We start from the raw sequence: 19,389 nt of genomic DNA, 5'->3' as shown, positions 1-19,389 counted from the left end.
CTGTCTGTTTTCAGACAATGCAATTCCCATCAGGTCATGGTTCAGCGACGCTCACGATACATCTCTCCTCTGTCTCCTTCCCATGCTCGACGCGCTTCGATTCTGCGGCGACGTACGGTCTGTTCTGGGCCGAAATTTACACCAACAGAAAACGTGCAACTAGCGTGAGCGGCTTCTCCCATCGTTTCATCGGATCGTCTTTCGTCATCATCGTTTGTTGTGTCGTCGTCTTCATCATCCCCACCTCATTGTTACCACAAACAAGAACATCAGGGCTGGTTGAAAAAGTTTGCTGTGTCAGCGTTTGTTTTTGTTTTTTAATTATTTTTTGTTGTTGTTGTGTATACGGGAGCTGTTTGGATAGAGTAGTCTCTATGAGACAGTTTGGTTAGAGAGACACACAAAACCGTAGTGCATACCTAGTAAAGCGTGAGTGAACCTCAAATTAGCACTGACTATTTAAATCTTATCCGTGTCATAAATTAACCTGGAATTTTAGATCCTTTCCTGATTTTTGAAAACAAATGCTAACAGTTAACGAATTTCAACATCACACATAAGAGAGGGTAAAAAAACCAATATTGATGTCAGTGTTGGGTTGAACTTTTTGTGGCTGTCATCTGCAAAACTATTTCATTCCACCTTAGCCTTCCACTGAAAATGGACATTATTCTGACAGGGGGGTCGAATACTTGACGTAGGTCGATCGTTTTAAGGGTTAGAGGGGTTGATTGTGAGTTTAAAACTTTTCCACTACCACCTAGTAGTGTTAAGTTGAGGTTCTGCTCTGCTGATTTTTTAAATATTTTTTATTGTGATGCGATTTTTGGTATAATGTGTGAGATGACTTCTTAGCACTGTGTGTGAACTAATAGTCTGTTACAAGAGAGCAATATTTATAAGCTAGATAGTTAGTTTTAGTTGTGTGTAGTGTATATGTACTGCCCTAACCCCATCCCTCCCGCCCTTGTGGTTGAAGTTCTGGAACATAAGGAGAACTGTTTTGTTGTTGTAAGAAGTCTGGATTGTCCGGTCGTTTGACTCTTTAATGATGGCTCTCTTGCACTCACTATTCTTTCAGAGATACTACAGGGTAAAAAGCAAAAAACTCGCCAGCAAACCAGAAATTAACTTAAATGGTTTAAAAGTGGTTAGCATAAAAGCATAATAATCCTAGCTCCTTGCAATGGGACATGGGAAGCGAATTCGCACTCAAAATGTTCCTTAGACTTTGTCTCATCCACACACTGTTTTACTTCTAAGTTTCGATTAACATCCCTGCTAAACAGGTTCAGTAGAGTAAAACATGAATCGTGTTTGCCAAATTATATAGCAGTGTTATATAGCGTGATTCAAATAAGTGCACGTTGGTGTGGTTTTTGTGTGTGTGTTGCATTCGTTATGCAGGACCACTTTGAACAAGAATGTTTTAAATATATTTGAGTTTTTGGAAGGTTTTCACTGGAAGTTGAGCTTGTTGCTGTACTATGTTAGCGAGACCTGCTGCTTCATAAACGTTCCCTTTCTCTTTTTGGGGGGAAAAGATCACAAAATGTGTTTAGCGCAAAAAGTGAAATATAGGGTAAATAACAAAAAATTAAAATCCGTTTACCTTGTGAAAAACTTTATTGAAAATGAGCGTTAATGTTGACCATGGAAAGCTGTGCTTTATACAACACCTCACCTGTCTAATACCAATCTATCTTTTTGTTGTTGTGTTATGTAAGGGGGTATAGCTGTTGTGCCTTTGGTTTTAGGGCTTGAACTGTAGGGAATATGTGAGCAACAGAAGATATTTGCTTGAGTTCATGTGCGAGGATTATTTTGTGATTTGTCATTTTGAAATATGTACGTATTGCTGTTTAAAACATCTGTGGTTAGGGTTAAGCAGCACTTTGGCACTTTTGACTGTACTATCTTGAAGAGTGACTTGAATGGCTGAAAGTGAAATGATTATATTCAGGCATAGAGAGGTTGTGTGTGTGTGTGTGTGTGTGTGTGTGTGTGTGTGTGTGAGAGAGAGAGAGAGAAAGAAAGAGAGAGTGTGTGTGTGAGAGAGAGAGTGTGTGTGAGAGTGTATGTGTGAGAGAGAGTGTGTGTGAGAGTGTATGTGAGAGAGAGAGTGTGTGTGTGAGAGTGTGTGTGTGAGAGAGAGAGAGTGTGTGAGAGAGAGAGAGAGAGTGTGTGAGAGAGAGAGAGAGAGAGAGAGAGTGTGTATAGAGAGAGAGACTGTGCGTGCGTACACATCCGTGGGTACACGTGTTTGATTTTTTTCTCTCTAAAATAACTGAGGTGGAATTTTTTTAAGTGTTTGCAAACAAATGTAACAATGGAATGCTTGACAAAAAATTGGAGTGTGCAGAGTAAACTGTGCCTTTGTTTTCAGTGTTTCGCTGAGTTCTCGTAGTTTTCAGTGTCTGTTCTTCTTTTCTTCCCTTGCTTTATAAGGGTTAAAGAGGTTTCAACAGATGTAGTGTAACATTACCTCTATAAAACAGCTGGTGTGTTTTGTGTCAAATTTTTGCTAAGTGTTGCAGTTTAGTTTTTCAGTGGTGATTGTATACTCCATGCTTTTGTGTTTGCATATATCTTAGTAGGTCTATGTTTAGCGGGTGAAATATTCTTTGTCGCGTGTATGGAATGGTTGTAAGCGTGTTTTGATTTCAGAAAGAAATCCTCGGTTTACACGCGTGTCAGCAAGGGTTTCAGTCACGTTAGCAGGCTTAGAGAAGTCAGAAAGGTTACCTGTGTATGCATAACTATATATCAATACTCCCTGAATATGAAGATGAGAAATACAATTTTTACACAAATGTGAGGCAGATTTTACATTGGAAGCTTTGTTTTATTTTGTTACATTTTATTTTTGCTTTGTTGATCATATAGCAGTGCAAGAGAGAGCGTTAATCACTTAATGTCAGCACTATCACACAACACAAACTGCCCAAGGCAGTGGTCAGTTGAAATACAGACATGTGATAAATGCAGGTGATCTGAGCAAAGATGTTATTCTATGGTAGACTTTTATCTTTCCTTGTGGGTTGGTAGGACCTGTTGGCAAAAAAAAAAGATTTCGTCGTCGTCCTGGAATGTTGGCGTAACTCAATTCTTGGCGATTTTGATGTTTTTATGCTTAAAACTAAGTCAATTTGTCTCCATGAGAAATATTCTCCAAAATATGATGGACAATGCATGATTTAACATTATTTTATCTTTCTGTCCATACCAGGTACAAATATAAACACTATTTCATGATCTAAACATCAAGATGACTGTGGGTGAAAACAAAGTTAAAAAACAAAAAATGAAAAACGAAAGAAATCGGGTGAGTACCAATTTCTTTTGTTTTTCAACTATTTCATAGTAAAATAATCAGTGTTGGCCTTCTGCTGAAAAGCTGTCTAAAATTAGTAACGCCAAAATTCTATGACGACGGCGATTTGTTGGCAGTGGTCTTTGACTGTGGTAGCAATATGCTAAAGGTGATAACAACTGGAGAAAATACGGTGATACACAAGCGCAATGAGTGCTTCATCAGCTAAGTCAAGTGATACATGTAACACTGTGATTTTTCTCTCTGTATCTCCGATGACAGTCTTCTTCTTCTTCTTCTGCGTTCGTGGGCTGAAACTCCCACGTACACTCGTGTTTTTTGCACGAGTGGAATTTTACGTGTATGACCGTTTTTTACCCCGCCATTTAGGCAGCCATACGCCGTTTTCGGAGGACCGATGACAGTCAAGGTTGATTGGGCTGTCATATACTCCATACCTTTAACATTCTGAAGACTGTGCTTTAGGAGGCTTTAATGAAACTGACAAACACACAGAGAATTGAAAATAAGACAAAGAGTCTTTCTTGTCAAAGAAGTGATATGAAATATCTTTTCTCCAAGTTGGACAAATATCTAGTCGGTGTATGTGATTGATGAGCGCAAAAAAGTGATCTTGTGCATGAAGATAAGTGGTATGTCAGGAAGCATATTACTTGGGTTGAATGGATAAGGCAGGCAATGGTCTCTGTTTTTACATTTAGTCAAGTTTTGACTAAATGTTTTAACGTAGAGGGGGGAATCGAGACGAGGGTCGTGGTGTATGTGTGTATGTGTGTGTGCGTGCGTGCGTGTAGAGCGATTCAGACCAAACTACTGGACCGATCTTTATGAAATTTGACATGAGAGTTCCTGGGTATGATATCCCCAGACGTTTTTTTCATTTTTTTGATAAATGTCTTTGATGACGTCATATCCGGCTTTTCGTGAAAGTTGAGGCGGCACTGTCACGCCCTCATTTTTTAACCAAATTGGTTGAAATTTTGGTCAAGTAATGTTCGACGAAGCCCGGACTTCGGTATTGCATTTCGGCTTGGTGGCTTAAAATTTAATTAATGACTTTGGTCATTAAAAATCTGAAAATTGTAAAAAACAAATTATTTTTATAAAAAATATCCAAATTTACGTTCATCTTATTCTCCATCATTTGCTGATTCCAAAAACATATAAATATGTTATATTTGGATTAAAAACAAGCTCTGAAAATTAAATATATAAAAATTATTATCAAAATTAAATTTTCGAAATCAATTTAAAAACACTTTCATCTTATTCCTTGTCGGTTCCTGATTCCAAAAACATATAGATATGATATGTTTGGATTGAAAACACGCTCAGAAAGTTAAAACAAAGAGAGGTACAGAAAAGCGTGCTATCCTTCTCAGCGCAACTACTACCCCGCTCTTCTGGTCAATTTCACTGCCTTTGCCGTGCGCGGTGGACTGACGATGCTACGAGTATACGGTCTTGCTGCGTTGCATTGCGTTCAGTTTCATTATGTGAGTTCGACAGCTACTTGACTAAATGTTGTATTTTCGCCTTACGCGACTTGTTTTAATCTGCTAACATTTTGCTGTCAAGGGGACACAGAAGATCACAATTTTCAATTGGCAGGATCCAAATGCAGAGATTTCAGGGTTGGGTGGAGGTATGGGGGATACAGACAAGGAGTGAAAGGGAGAGAATGACCATGAGAGATGGAAACTCTTATAATTTGCTCCTGTGTATGTATGTAATAACATTTTAGGAGAAACGGGAGCAACAGCAAATGAATGATAAGTTACAGGTCATTCCGCATTATGTGTTGAAACAAACCCTCTGATATCCAACACAAGACCAGAACCCGGCAATGAGGAGGCTGTCTCCGTTACAAATAAATATTAAGTGCACTTTCATAAAGAAATATTATACTTCCGTACAAAGAAATACAAACTGTACTTCCAAACTGTACTTGGATCACTTTAAATAAAAAGAATATGTATGCAACTTCAGCCAATGTTAAAAAAATTTTTTTTTTTAAACTTCAGCCAATGTACAAGTACGGCGGGAGAGATGCTGTCATTTTATGATATGATGGTACATGTATGAGCAGAGCTGTCTACAGCAGTGAGAAAAAATGCAATAGAACTGTATAATGCGCTTTATTGAGTACTCAAAAAACAACAACTGTGGGCTATTGGAACATTGGATAATTGACAAAACAAGACGTTACAATTATTAGTACGTCGACCAAGTGTTCTTTTAAGTGGACAGGCACCCCCCCCCTCCCCCCCCCCCCCCCCCCCCCCCGGTTAGGGGGAAGAATTTACCCAATGCTCCCCAGCGACTAACGAATTCTGTTTCTCCTTTTACCCTTGTATTCTGCAGAAACAGAATTATGTTGTACCCCAAAAACATTTTTGTGATTACTTTGGGGATGGGTGTTTCTTTTTTTGTTCTGTTCAACTTTTATACAGAGCGTTTTGGCCTTCATCTTTGCAGACTGCTTGCCGAATTTTTGTCATTCTCCCCACCCGGGTACCCCCACCCCTCCCCACCTGTCCTGTTGTTCATCTTAAAATCATTCGTTTCTTTGTCTTGTTTTCTTCATTGTTTTGACAGCACACGAGAGCATGTGCAGAGTTGTAGATTGACCAGTGTGTGTTTGTTCGTTGTTTGGTTTGGGTTTTGACCATGGACAATGCCTGACGGTGACCAGGCAGTTAGTACGACAAATGTGTAAAGCTCCTTTCGCGCATCAACTTAAAGGCCCACTACACCTCACTGTCTCAGATCTGGCAGTGACCAGGCAGTTAGTACGACAAATGTGTAAAGCTTCTTTCGCACATCAACTTAAAGGCCCACTACGCCTCACTGTCTCAGATCTGGCGGTGACCAGGCAGTTTGTACGACAAGTGTGTAAAGCTTCTTTCGCGCATCAACTTAAAGGCCCACTACGCCTCACTGTCTCAGATCTGGCGGTGACCAGGCAGTTAGTACGACAAGTGTGTAAAGCTTCTTTCGCGCATCAACTTAAAGGCCCACTACGTCTCACTGTCTCAGATCTGGCGGTGACCAGGCAGTTAGTACGACAAATGTGTAAAGCTTCTTTCGCGCATCAACTTAAAGGCCCACTACACCTCACTGTCTCAGATCTGGCAAGGCTTTAACATGGGGTAAGACCATCCCTCCGCTTGGTCACATACCAAAACACCAACAACCTGACTGCTTCCTGTGGTCAGTTTGAATTTGTTTTATAAATTAATTTCCGAACAACTTGAAGGCCCCAGTGCTTTTTCACGAAATGAATCCTTAAAAAAAAAACCACTGTACACAGAGACTACCCAGGCACTTTATTTTGGGTATGTGACCAAGTGGAAGGATGGGCTTATCCCACGGAAAATCCTGGCCACATCTGAGACAGTGAGGCAAACTTTTCACGAGGTGGAGTTGCCCTTTGACATAATGGGGTGAATAGTGTGTGGCTTGAATTAGGAGAGTAGGACACACTAATGCACAAAGTGGGAAACAATGCACACAGAGTCAGGGATGGCCAAATCTCAACATTTTAACTTCAAGAAAGTCACTAGCCCGCCAGAGATTTTGCTGGCCAGATACATATCACAGTTGCTGCATCTGCAGTGTTTATGGCTTTTAAACTCGCTGTTACAACCACAAGTGTTGCATTTGGCCAGAATTTTCACTGGCCAGCCGGGCGACTAACCAGGCGGTTTCTACTAGCCCAGCGGATTTTTTACTCGCCCCTGGTGATCAGGCGGACGATTTGGCCATCCCTGAGAGTGATAAGAATGGTAAAGGTAGGGTCCTTCGTGCGCACTCAGTCGTGTTTACCGTGCGCACTCAGTCGTGTACACAGAATCAGAGCATACTTTCATTTGGGCACGTACCAAAAATCAAATGCATGGGTGCATTTGGCGTAGAGTTAGAATTTTTTTTGCTGAATTGATTTAATAGATGGAGGTAAGGGTCACTTATGGAATTAGATGTAGTTCAACCAAACGTTCCAACTCTGCTCAGGCAGCAGCCATGCACCCCCCGCGGGTTAGGGGGAAGAATTTTCCCGATGCTCCCCAGCATGTCGTAAGAGGCGACTAACGGATTCTGTTTCTCCTTTTACCCTTATTAAGTGTTTCTTGTATAGAATATAGTCAATGTTTGTAAAGATTTTAGTCAAGCAGTATGTAAGAAATGTTAAGTCCTTTGTACTGGAAACTTGCATTCTCCCAGTAAGGTAATATATTGTACTACGTTGCAAGCCCCTGGAGCAATGTTTTGATTAGTGCTTTTGTGAACAAGAAACAATTAACAAGTGGCTCTATCCCATCTCCCCCCTTTCCCCGTCGCGATATAACCTTCGTGGTTGAAAACGACGTTAAACACCAAATAAAGAAAGAAAGAAAGAACAAATTGTGACTTTAGCCGTGAGAGGATGTTTTAGAGTTATAAAATGACAGACTTGCAAAGTGCTTAATTTTGAGTGTTTGCTAACAGGGGGATAGTGCTACAGTACATTGTACCAGGGTTTGTTTCCTTGTTCCCTCAACAAACAACCAAGCAAGTTTGATGAAACACAGCTATAACAGGATTTTGTAATGATGATGAAAAACATGATTTAATGTAATATGAGAAAGCAACATGCCAGACAGAAGAGTTAATGGAACTTACTCATTTACACCTATTTCATGACCACAGTTATTGTGTTAGCCCCCACAAGATCATCAGTGTTCTAGAAAAAAGGCTAACTTGTGTGCACTATTAAGGTCCACAGGCATAAGTAGATGTAGTATGAGTGATTTTGAAAGTAAACAGGCCATAGATCTAGAATCGTTGCGAGTGTTTTTGTGTCAAAGTCATGGATCTCAGATATTATACCTTCGCATTTTGAACTAGTAGGACCCTCGGTTGTTGCTAATACTTTTGTTGGTTCGGTTTCTTTTTTGTAGAACACCCCCTCCTCCCCTAGCAACTTCTGAAGTCAGGATTTATAGGTCCTTAGCTGGAGTGAAATACAAAACACAGCCTTGGCTGAATGTACAAATGTGTATAAATGAGTTTTCCACAGAAAATTTAAAAGAGAAAAGTTGTACATAAACTATATGTAGCTAGCAAAGTGTTACCAGTCTCGTACATGACTACATGTATTCATACTGACAAGAGCGAGTGTTCCCGGTTTGGTGGAAAAAAAATTGTTTACAAGTAAGTAAGTGTTGTTACTTTTGTGCAGCATTGTTGAGTTTCTTCAGTGATTGTAATACTATTGTGTTGGAGTCTTTTTTTTTTTTTTATTTGACTGCAAAACTGCTGCGAAGGTTACGTAGTTGTGTCTTTATAAATTGTGAAGGATTTCACCACCAAGTTTTCTTTGTCTCTCTGTGTCTGTATCTCTCTCTCTCTGTGTCTGAGGTATAGAGCTGTGTCTGTATCTCTCTCTCTCTGTGTCTGAGGTATAGAGCTGTGTCTGTATCTCTCTCTCTCTGTGTTTGAGGTATAGAGCTGTGTCTGTATCTCTCTCTCTCTGTGTCTGAGGTATAGAGCTGTGTCTGTACAAATACTCTGTATTGTTGTGCTCCCTCTGAGTTTCTGGTGTGATTAAGTTTTATGTGAAAGGAATAAATGGATACACAACAATGTACACAAGTTGTTTGTTGGTTTCGTTTTACAGGGCCTAGCATTGTACGCAAAACGTCGTACATACGCCAACCTATTTAAAAAAAAAAAAGTTTAGTCTTGTAAAGAAGGACTTAATCCGAAATTTTTCTGATTTTCAAGGATTTGTTTTTGTTCTTATACGCGCTACTCACTTTTTCCAAGGCTAGGCCCTGTGTTTTAGATGGAAGTGGAAACTGCTGCATTTAATAGAACTCTCTGTGACTTCCCCCCCCCCCCCCCCACACACACACACAACACGCACTCACACACAGAAAAGGTAGATTTCTGACAAGATTTTGGTTTGGGCTTTGAGGCTTGAATTACTGTGCATGAACACATCACGTGTGTATTTACAAATGTATACAAATTTGTGAACACACACACACACACTCACATCTGCATTCTGGAACCACACAGATTCAATCACATATTCTTACCTCAACTCACATAAATGGCATTAACTTCAGTTCATTGCTAAGATATTGAAGTAGTACTCGACCCTGGTAAGGGGGGGAAGTAACTCCCTAAGAAAAACAATCCGTAGTCAAGGACGGGAGTCACCTCCCCTACCGGTAACCCGCACATGCGCGGTCCTGCTACCGGCCTGCATTCCACCCACTTCAACACTACTGCACAGACGTGTTGTTGTACTCCGGCATATTTTTTGCCTTGGCCTTCGTGGAAGGCCATTTGACCCTGGTTTTTGCGTTGCTATCTTTAGGTAAGATCGTTTCAATCTCTTCGCTGCTTTCGTTCGAGTATTTTCGTTCGTTTGAGTATTTTCGCTGTTGTAATTCATCTCCACGTGCGCGTGTTCGATATTGTAAATGGCGGACAAAAACTCAAAAAGCAAGGGCAAACTTGTTTCCCTACTCTCTTCACCGGGAAAAGAGAAGGATAAAGACAAGCCCAAGTCTAAATCAAAGGCGCGTGCCTCTGTGTCTTCTTCACAGCCTTTAATTCTGGTCACTGACCCGGCGACTAAGAAGACAGAACGGGTGTCGCTCACCTCTACGTCACCGTCACCGGTTTTCCCTACGCGGGAACGTTCTACTTCTCCTCTCTCGCGCTCGCAGACGCCACGGTCTAGCGAGTCCGTGTCGCGGGAAGAAATTCTGGCTATGTTTGCAACTCTGAAACATGACCTAGTTGCCTTGCATTCGGCAGAAAGGCCTGTCGCTCCCCTCCCGCCTGGCGTGGGGGGGGTGGCTTCTCTTTCTAGGCTGCGGCCGTCCGCGACGATCACGTCGGCTGATCTCGGGCCGGATTTTTCTGGTTCGGTCGCGGATTCCCCTGCCTTTTCAGGGGGGTTCGCGTCCTTAGCGCCGCCCGGTTCCAGCGCTTCGGCGTTGGGCGGCGTTTGTGGGAGTCCCCATCTTTTTGGGGGCTCACACTTGCCTGCGGGCCCGGGTTACGCTCTGGCGTCGCCGGGTTCGCAGACGGCTCCTCCCCGGCAGTACACCGTCCATCACGTGGCGGGTGCGCTAGGGAGCGGCGTAGCGCGCCAGCCTGCCCCCCTGGGATCAGTTTCGGCTGTCCCGGCCTCTGGGGGGCAGGCAGCAGCGTCTTGTTTGCCCAGCTCTGGCCTACAAGATTCTGTCGGCGGTCATCGACCTGTAGCTCTTGGTTCGGCTGCCGCCGTTCCTGGTTGGAGTTCGCAGGGGGTAGGCTCCTCTGGTTGCCCCTCGGGGCTTCCGGTCGGGCCTGCCCGCGGATTGTCGTCCTCGACTTCCGGTTGTGCTGTGGCAGGCACTTCCGGTGGAGGACAGCGGGCTAGTGGTTCCGGTGGCAGTGTCCCTGCTATCCCGTCCCTGGTTACGCATCGACTTCCGGCCCCGACTTCCGGTTCCGCCGCGGCGGTTCCGGTTGTCGGCGGTGCTGTTGGTGGACAGTTTGCGGCGCTTCCGTCTATTGTTCAACCGACTCTAGCCACTTCCGCTTCCGTGGACGGGTGGGTTTCCGGTTTGCCGGACCCTCCTTCTGATGGAGATCAGGAAGGTTTTGGAGAGGAACAGGAAGGGGATGAAGATTGCTCTGAATCTGCTACCCCCTTACGGATTCCCAATAAACTGGGCCCTACTCTGGAGTTGGCTGCGGAGATAACCTCACGGTATTTCCCTGAGGGTGTCTCCGCCGATTCTACTGTGGTCGCACCCCCTCCTTCTGCTTTGGCAGATTTTGCGGGCGCGGGGGACACGAAGGCGAAGTTCCGGTTCATGGAATCTCCTTCCGTCCCTTTTGTGATGGCTCAGGTGTTGGCGGACGCTAACACACCCTACCCTCTCCTGGCTGCTCATGGGGAAGCCCCCCCGTCTGCTCAGCCTTGGTTAGCCTCGGCTCAGGCAAGCGGCGGCCTCCCAGCTAATTCAAGAAGATCGCGGCTGCCTAGCAGACCACATTCTCTTCTCTCCTCGTTTTCACTGCCCACAGCTCCACTTCCGGTGACGCCGGAACTGGCTCGCTTACGGCAGGACGGTTATAGCCGAGATAGGACTGCCGTGTGTACGGAACAGAGTCTACTCGGGCTGGAGGAGAGCGGGCGTTCTTCCCTCGAACTGACCTCTTTAGCGGAAACGCTCATCCGGTCTCTCACGAGAGCCATCGCTTCGTCCATCGAACCTTTTAGGTTCCGTGACGATGCCATTGAGGCTGATGCTGCCATGCTCCTGGCGGCCCTCGCGAAGGTCACTGACAGTCAGATGACTCTTGCTGCTCGGCTCTACTCTCAGGTTGTGTTTTGGAGGCGCGAGGCTTTTCTTAACGGCTCACGCCTGACGGATAAGGCCACCATAGACTCTTTGAGAGTCTCTCCCTTCTCAGAGGGTGCGTTGCTGGGATCACGCTCTTTGGATGCCCTCCGGCAGCAAACGGAGGAGGCTCGTGACCATCATGTGGTGCAACTGACGGAACTCGCTCTTAAGCAGCACGGTAACAAACCACGGAGTTCTGCACCAGCTGCAGGCAAGTCCTCGGGGCAGAAGTCGTCTCAGGCAGGTAGGGGTGGTTCACGTTCCCGCCCTTACCAGCGTAAACCTTCCTTTGGGAAGCGGGGGTCTGGGCGCAAGCCCAACCCCCAATGAGACACCCCCGATCCAGTCACCCCCCCAGCCTCTACCCTTTTGGTAGCAGGCGGCCTCTCCCGGGCCCTTCCAGCTTGGCTGTCTCGGACAAGCAGCCTATGGATCATGGGGGTGATTCGATCGGGGTTCCGCCTTCCTTGGCAGGAAGGCAAGGCCCCTTTGTCCAGAGCGCCGGCCAACTTCCGGTTTCCGGCCAGTCCCGACGCTCGGGAGGCAATTCAGGCAGAAATCCTTCTCTTGCTGCAGAAGCAGGCTATAGAGGAGGTTCTCGACCACTCCTCCTTGGGTTTTTACGGAAGAATCTTCGTTGTCCCCAAGGCTTCCGGGGGGTGGCGGCCAGTCTTGGACCTCTCTCCACTGAACCGCTTTTTGCGCAAAATTCGGTTCACCATGGAAACGCCGGCGACCGTCAGGGAGGCGCTTCGCCCGGGCGACTGGGTGACGTCCGTCGACCTGACGGACGCCTACTTCCACATCCTCATGCACGAGGCGGACCGGAAGTGGTTGCGTTTTCTGTGGGGGGACCGAATCTTCCAGTTTCGGGCCCTACCCTTCGGGCTGTCACTTGCTCCCTGGGCGTTCACCATGGTGGTGCGCCAGCTTTGTGCCCTTGTTCGGCAGCACGGGGTTCGGCTCAGGGCATACTTGGACGACTGGCTGATCCTTCATCAGCGGGAAGCGCTATGCCTTCAGCATACCCAGTTTGTCCTTGCCCAGGCTCAGGATCTCGGCTTCCAAGTCAACCACACCAAGTCCGAGTTGACTCCGTCGCAGACCTTTACTTACCTCGGCATGGTTTTCGATTCACGGGAGTGGACAGTTCGTCCCACTCAACGCCGGGTGGACAAACTGCAAGCTCTCCTGTCTTCCCTTTTAGGGCTTCAGTCAGCCCCAGCCCGGACGCTTGCGTCTGTACAGGGCCAGATGGAGTCCATGTCGTCCCTTATTCCGCTAGGCAGATCCCACAAGCGCCCGTTTCAGGCGGCTCTCAGTTCAGTCTGGAATCCGACTTCACAAGGCTGGGACGTTTTGGTTCCTCTCGGGGTCTGGTTTCAGCAGACCACGCTTCAGTGGATGAACACCCCTTGGCTTCTGCAGGGAGTGCCCATAGCGCTTCCTCCTCCCTCCACGCATCTCTTTTCGGACGCGTCTCAGAAGGGTTGGGGGGCTCATGTAGACACACACACGACGTCCGGTCGGTGGTCACAAGAGCAGCGGCTTTGGCACATCAATCGCCTCGAGCTCGAGGCGGTCTTTCTGGGGCTTCAGCATTTTCTCTCCGCCCTCCAGGGCACCCATGTGTTGATTCATACCGACAACACGACAGTCGCTGCCTACCTCAACAAACAGGGCGGTTCCCGATCTCAACTGTTGTCCAGCCGAGCATGCGAGATCCTTTCTTGGTGCGCTCGCCATCAGATTCTGGTCTCGGCTCGCTACCTGCCCGGCTGCCTGAACGTCTTGGCCGACGCCCTCAGCCGGTCCTCTCAGATCCTCCACACAGAGTGGACCATCACGCATCAGGCGCTCCTCCGCCTTTGGGCGCAGGTAGAGCGACCGATGGTCGACCTCTTCGCCACGAGGTTTTCGCGTCGCCTTCCGATCTTTGTTTCCCCGTTTCCGGACCCGGAAGCATGGAAGATCGACGCGATGACGATAAGCTGGACAGGGCTAGTGGCTTACGCCTTCCCTCCCACTCCACTCATCGGAAGGGTCCTGCGAAAAGCCGACTTAGAGCGGCCTCGTCTTCTTCTCGTGGCACCGCGCTGGCCCAGTCAGCATTGGTTCCCGGACCTCCTGCGGCTCGCCAGCGGCCCGCCAATTCCGCTCAGCCTTCGGCGAGGGGAGCTTCTACAGCCCAGGACGGGCATTCTTCACGATCGCCCCGAGTTCCTGGATCTTCACGCCTGGCGACTGTTCGGCGATCACTGAAGCTCTCAGGCGCCTCAGACCTTACTCTGGACTTAGTCCAGAAGGCTCACAGGCGTTCCACCTCCTCCGTTTATTCGTCGCACTGGCTGGCTTGGACTCGATGGTGTGCGGCCAACAATGTTGTCCCGGTTGCCCCACGATCAATGCAGGTCGCAAACCACTTGGCATGGCTCTCCGCTCAGGGACGCGCCGCGTCCACTTTGCGCGTTCGCCGCTCAGCCATCTCAGTTACTCTTAAGCAACTTGGTCGCTCCATCTCCCTCGGGGGAGTCATCGCGAGTGTGCTAAAGGGCGCGGCCCTCAGTTCTGCAACGGAGAGAACTTCTGTCCCGGCTTGGGACGTTCTGCTAGTACTCGAATTTCTCCGTTCTAGTGCTTTCGAACCTTTACAAGACGCTAGTCTTTCGGACCTTACGCGCAAAACTCTCATGCTCATACTGCTCGCTTCCGCGCGAAGGGGCAGCGAGATCCACGGCCTCTCAGGTTTAGACCGTGATATCACTTTTGAAAGAGACGGCTCGGTTTCACTGCGTTTCCGTCCCGATTTTCTCGCCAAAAATCAAAAACCGGACCAACTTTCACCGATCATTTCCATTCGGCCTCTTCGGGACATTTTAGCCCCCGGCGATCCGGATCTTTCTAACTGTCCGGTACGTGCGCTTAAGGCTTACTTGTTGCGTACCGCTCCGATTCGAGCATCAGCTCAGAAGTTGTTGTTTATTTCGATTAATACAGCCCGAAATAAAGACATTGCAAAAACCACGCTTACCAGATGGTCTTCCACACTTATAAGGCATGCCTATCAGTGGTGGCAGACACAAGGGGGGGGGCAGTCAGTCCTTCCTCTTCGATCACCTCGGACTCACGAGGCTCGAGCGTGGGCAACTTCCTTAGCTGTCCTCAAGTCTGGTAGGATGTCAGACGTCCTCAAAGCTGCATACTGGACGTCTCAAGATGTCTTCCTCAGCTACTACCTCCGGGACATTGCCAGCACTCACCCGGACGGTACCAACTGCCTCCCAGCCATGGTTGCCGCAGGCCAGATACTTCCAAGAGTTTAATGTGAGTATCCCACCGCCTTTATGTGCAATCTGCCATTTATGTGAGTTGAGGTAAGAATATGTGATTGAATCGAAAATTTCAAAACTAAATTTTCATTTAATTAATATACTTACTCAACTCACATCGTTTATACCCTCCCATCCATCCCCGCTAACATTATATGTGTTACAGGTGTGTGTTTCCGTGGGGGAATGAAGGCCGGTAGCAGGACCGCGCATGTGCGGGTTACCGGTAGGGGAGGTGACTCCCGTCCTTGACTACGGATTGTTTTTCTTAGGGAGTTACTTCCCCCCCTTACCAGGGTCGAGTACTACTTCAATATCTTAGCAATGAACTGAAGTTAATGCCATTTATGTGAGTTGAGTAAGTATATTAATTAAATGAAAATTTAGTTTTGAAATTTTCGATTATACACTAAACATGTAATGGACAAGCAATCGTACACACCCACATATATATATTCACACACACACACTCACAGATACCCCCCAAGGGTTAGGGGGAAGAATTTACCCAATGCTCCCCAGCATGTCGCAAGAGGCGACTAACGGATTCTGTTTCTCCTTTTACACTTGTTAAATGTTTCTTGTATAGAATATAGTCAATTGTATAGAATATAGTCAATTTTTGTAAAGATTTTAGTCAAGCAGTATGTAAGAAATGTTAAGTCCTTTGTACTGGAAACTTGCATTCTCCCAGTAAGGTCATATATTCATAGACCATTTATCCTGGACCGCCAACTAGCTCTCTCTCCGCTCTTTCTCTCTATTACGAGGTAGCGGCCTCTCGCATTTAGGAACCTACGCTTACATGGCCTTTCAGAAATCAGGGGGATGTCATATCCGGTGTCGATTGTAAACATGGACGAAGTTGCCGAGGTAAGTTCTGAAAATGCTAAAATAAACTCAGCTAAAGTGCATATGGAACATGTTTTTCGATGAGTTTTGTTAAGTTTAGTTTGGAGTTTTGGAAAATCCAGTTCATTGTCACCTCCCATTGTCACAAATAACTGGAGCGTGCTTTCTTTTCACTGTCTTCGAATAGCTTGCCTTTCAAACCGGACGCTAAGCGCCCCTGAAAGTCGAGCGTCGTAACCTCGAAGGGTCACGTGACGAGTTGGCGGTCCAGGCTATTTGGTCTATGATATATTGTACTACGTTGCAAGCCCCTGGAGCAAATTTTTGATTAGTGCTTTAGTGAACAAGAAACAATTGACAAGTGGCTCTATCCCATCTTCCCCCTTTCCCCGTCGCAATATAACGTACCTTCGTGGTTGAAAACGACGTTAAACACCAAATAAAGAAAGACACTCACAGATTACACTGTAAACAACAGCTTTATTTCCTCAAAAAGGGATCCATTTAAAAACACGGGTAGTCGGCCATTTGCCAGTAGGGGATTGGGGGAGTAGTAGCAATACTCCATCAGACAGGAAAACAAAATGTACACAAATACCACAAACATTCATGACAAAAAGTAAAAGGAATTTTTTCTCGGGAAAACCAGAAAGTTGACAAAAATGACAAGAAAGGAGAACACACAATGAGAGGTCACGAAAAAAGGAAAACTTATTTCAAGAAATGCTACATTGATCTTTACGGCATTTCATTTCAAGAAATGCTACATTGATCTTTACGGCATTTCATTTCAAGAAATGCTACATTGATCTTTACGGCATTTCATTTCAAGAAATGCTACATTGATCTTTACGGCATTTCATTTCAAGATATGCTACATTGATCTTTACGGCATTTCATTTCAAGAAATGCTACATTGATCTTTATGGCATTTCATTTCAAGAAATCTGTTTTTATTCAAAATCTTTCTGTTCTGGATTTGTTTTTCTCCATGAAAGGATTCTAAAAGAAACATTGCTTATTACATAAAAGAGGATTGTTCCAAATCAAACTATTGGCTCAGGCAGAGAGAGAGAGAGAGGAGAGAGAATGTCATAATTTTAACCATGAAACAAATCAGACAATGAGATGGCAATGCCAGTCATAAATATTTCAATTGTTACAATGAACACCACCACAGCTTCTCCCGATTCCAACAAGGAAAACAATTCAACTACACCTGGGTATCACAGTGAGAACGCAAGGGTACAATTCAAATTTGCAGAACAAAAAAACAACAAAGAACTGTGGTTTGGTTAAGTAACACAAAAATGATCACTTCTTGTCGTCAAAATATCAGGTTAAACAGCGACATTTCCAACACTCCATTATCATCATCATCATCATCATCATCATCATCATCATCACTATGAATAACTACAGATGCCTCGTGAACGGATTGTTACAATTGTGTATCAAACGGCAATGTGTGATAAAGGGAAAAAAAATCACCACTCCAGCTCTTAACACTTTCCTGCTAACGAAAACGCATTACATTTGTGATTAATTCCAGTTGAAAAACAAACCTGCTTATGAGTAAAACAGTCACCAGCAAGCACCAAAAAGGCAATGTGAACTCTTCTTCTTCTTCTTCTGCGTTCGTGGGCTGAAACTCCCACGTACAATCGTGTTTTTGCACAAGTGGAATTTTACGTGTATGACCGTTTTTACCCCGCCATTAAGGCAGCCATACGCCGCTTTCGGAGGACGCATGCTGGGTATTTTTGTGTTTCTATAACCCACCGAACTCTGTCATGGACCACAGGATCTTTTCCGTGTGACTTGGTCTTTTTGCTTGCGTGTACACACGAAGTGGGATAAGGCACTAGCAGGTCTGCACATAAGTTGACCTGGGAGATCGGAAAATCTTCACCTTAACCCACCAGGCGCGGCCGGGATTCGAACCCACGACCTTCCGCTTTGGAGGCCGGCGTCTTACCACCAAGCCATTGCGCCCGTCTTACCACCAAGCCATTGCGCCCCTCTGTGACCTGTTCAATAACAGTTCTACTGTAGTACATTTGGTGAAAGGACATTGTTGGGTCACCAGCCATTGCAGGTGGTCCTTCTGGACAGGTTTATTTTGGCCAAGTTTATAGACGAGAGTGACAATAACCATTAAAAGAATAATAACAATGGAAAAATGTCGTTTAGTTCGCAACAATGGATCTGAGAAGGGCTTTCTTTCACAATGAATTTTGGATGAAAAGTAATTCACAAACACTGACAGTAGTCACACAATTAACTGAACGCCTTTACTTTGGCAAAGACATAGGTTGCGTAAGCTTGGCCTATGATCAACCTGAATTTCAGTTTTTCAAAGTGTAAGGATTCAGCTTTAAGGAGGAGCCAGGAATAGTTTATTACCAAGAAAACATTTTGGAGAATAATTAACAAATGTCTGCACTGTCATCTTCACTGACAAGTTAATCAGAGGTAAGTGTTACCAAAGGAAACAAAATATAGGTGTCATACAATGCCATCTTGACAAGACAGCACTGAAAAGATACATTAAATAACAAGCAAAATAATAAAAAATGGTCAAAGGTAAAATTGTTTGGAAATATGTGGGAAGGGAATTCAAGCAGAAGAAAATAAGACAAAAACCGCAGGAGTACAAAATACACTTGAATGTAATTATTAGAGGAATTTTGTTTCACTACAACATAAAAACAACACAGAAAACATTCCCACTCTGTCTCAGCAAACCTATTAAAAAAATGGAACAAAATAATGATAAAATGTATTGCAAACTTAAAGGGTGTCACTTGCTTACAAATGACCAAGTCACAAAACAGACTGCGACCTTGATAATGACCATGGACTTGAACCATCACAACGGAACTCTTCAAAGTTAATTCATACATCATCAGTGCATAAAGGTGCAGAAAAAGGCTTGTACACGCACGCACAGATGTAAGGACTTGTTCTCTACACAGATAGTGCGTTCTAATCATTTTTCCAATTGTGCTTGATATTAACTGTGGACATGTATTAAGAACAAAGTGACAACAAGATTGTGACCAAAGTGAAGAAGTTGCCCACAACACAGAACAGACAAAATACAGCTTGAGATTCAGAAAGAACAAAACTGTCATGACTTAGCAATGCTGTACATTGTTCAGGGAACATTAAAAAAAAATACTTGCAAAGTTTCTACCTTTAACAATTACACATATTTATTACTAAATTAATTCATTAATTAATCTACTTATTTATTTTTGTTCAAAGCATAATTATCTCAAACGCATTAAAACACAAGTCTTCATATTACTGCCTATCACCTGAATATTTTGTTCACTGCACATTATCTACAGGTAAGTTTGTTAATTCATTAAGGGTTAAAATGTTCGCCTTTCGTTAAGTGCTCAATATTTTCACTGGCAAAAAGTCAGACCAGTATAACTTGATATTTCGCTCTGTAACTACACAAAATAAA

General features: G+C 44.9%; 2 protein-coding genes and 1 long non-coding RNA gene across 3 annotated transcripts in view; all 3 read left to right on the top strand.

The window, feature by feature from the left end:
- Positions 1-5,585, top strand: part of LOC138978646 (CTD nuclear envelope phosphatase 1-like) — a 36,929-nt gene extending 31,344 nt beyond the window's left edge. The window contains exon 7 of the mRNA XM_070351414.1: positions 15-5,585. Within this exon, the coding sequence (XP_070207515.1) occupies positions 15-163 (149 nt within the window). The 3' untranslated portion in view covers positions 164-5,585. The remainder of the gene's footprint in view (positions 1-14) is intronic.
- An 18-nt stretch (positions 5,586-5,603) lies between these two features.
- Positions 5,604-8,968, top strand: LOC138978647 (uncharacterized). Its single transcript, XR_011459752.1, has 2 exons — positions 5,604-8,775; positions 8,817-8,968. It is a non-coding gene; the product is annotated as an uncharacterized lncRNA (long non-coding RNA).
- An 839-nt stretch (positions 8,969-9,807) lies between these two features.
- On the top strand, positions 9,808-12,060 carry LOC138977845 (uncharacterized). The gene has a single exon (XM_070350453.1). The coding sequence runs from the start codon at positions 9,808-9,810 to the stop codon at positions 12,058-12,060; it is 2,253 nt and encodes a 750-aa protein (XP_070206554.1).
- The last annotated feature ends 7,329 nt before the right edge of the window (positions 12,061-19,389 follow it).

Source organism: Littorina saxatilis, linkage group LG10 (assembly GCF_037325665.1).
Source record: "Littorina saxatilis isolate snail1 linkage group LG10, US_GU_Lsax_2.0, whole genome shotgun sequence".
NCBI classification, from domain to species: domain Eukaryota; kingdom Metazoa; phylum Mollusca; class Gastropoda; order Littorinimorpha; family Littorinidae; genus Littorina; species Littorina saxatilis.
The sequence above is the reverse complement of the archived record's forward strand: the minus strand, read 5'-3'. Positions and strand labels throughout refer to the sequence as shown.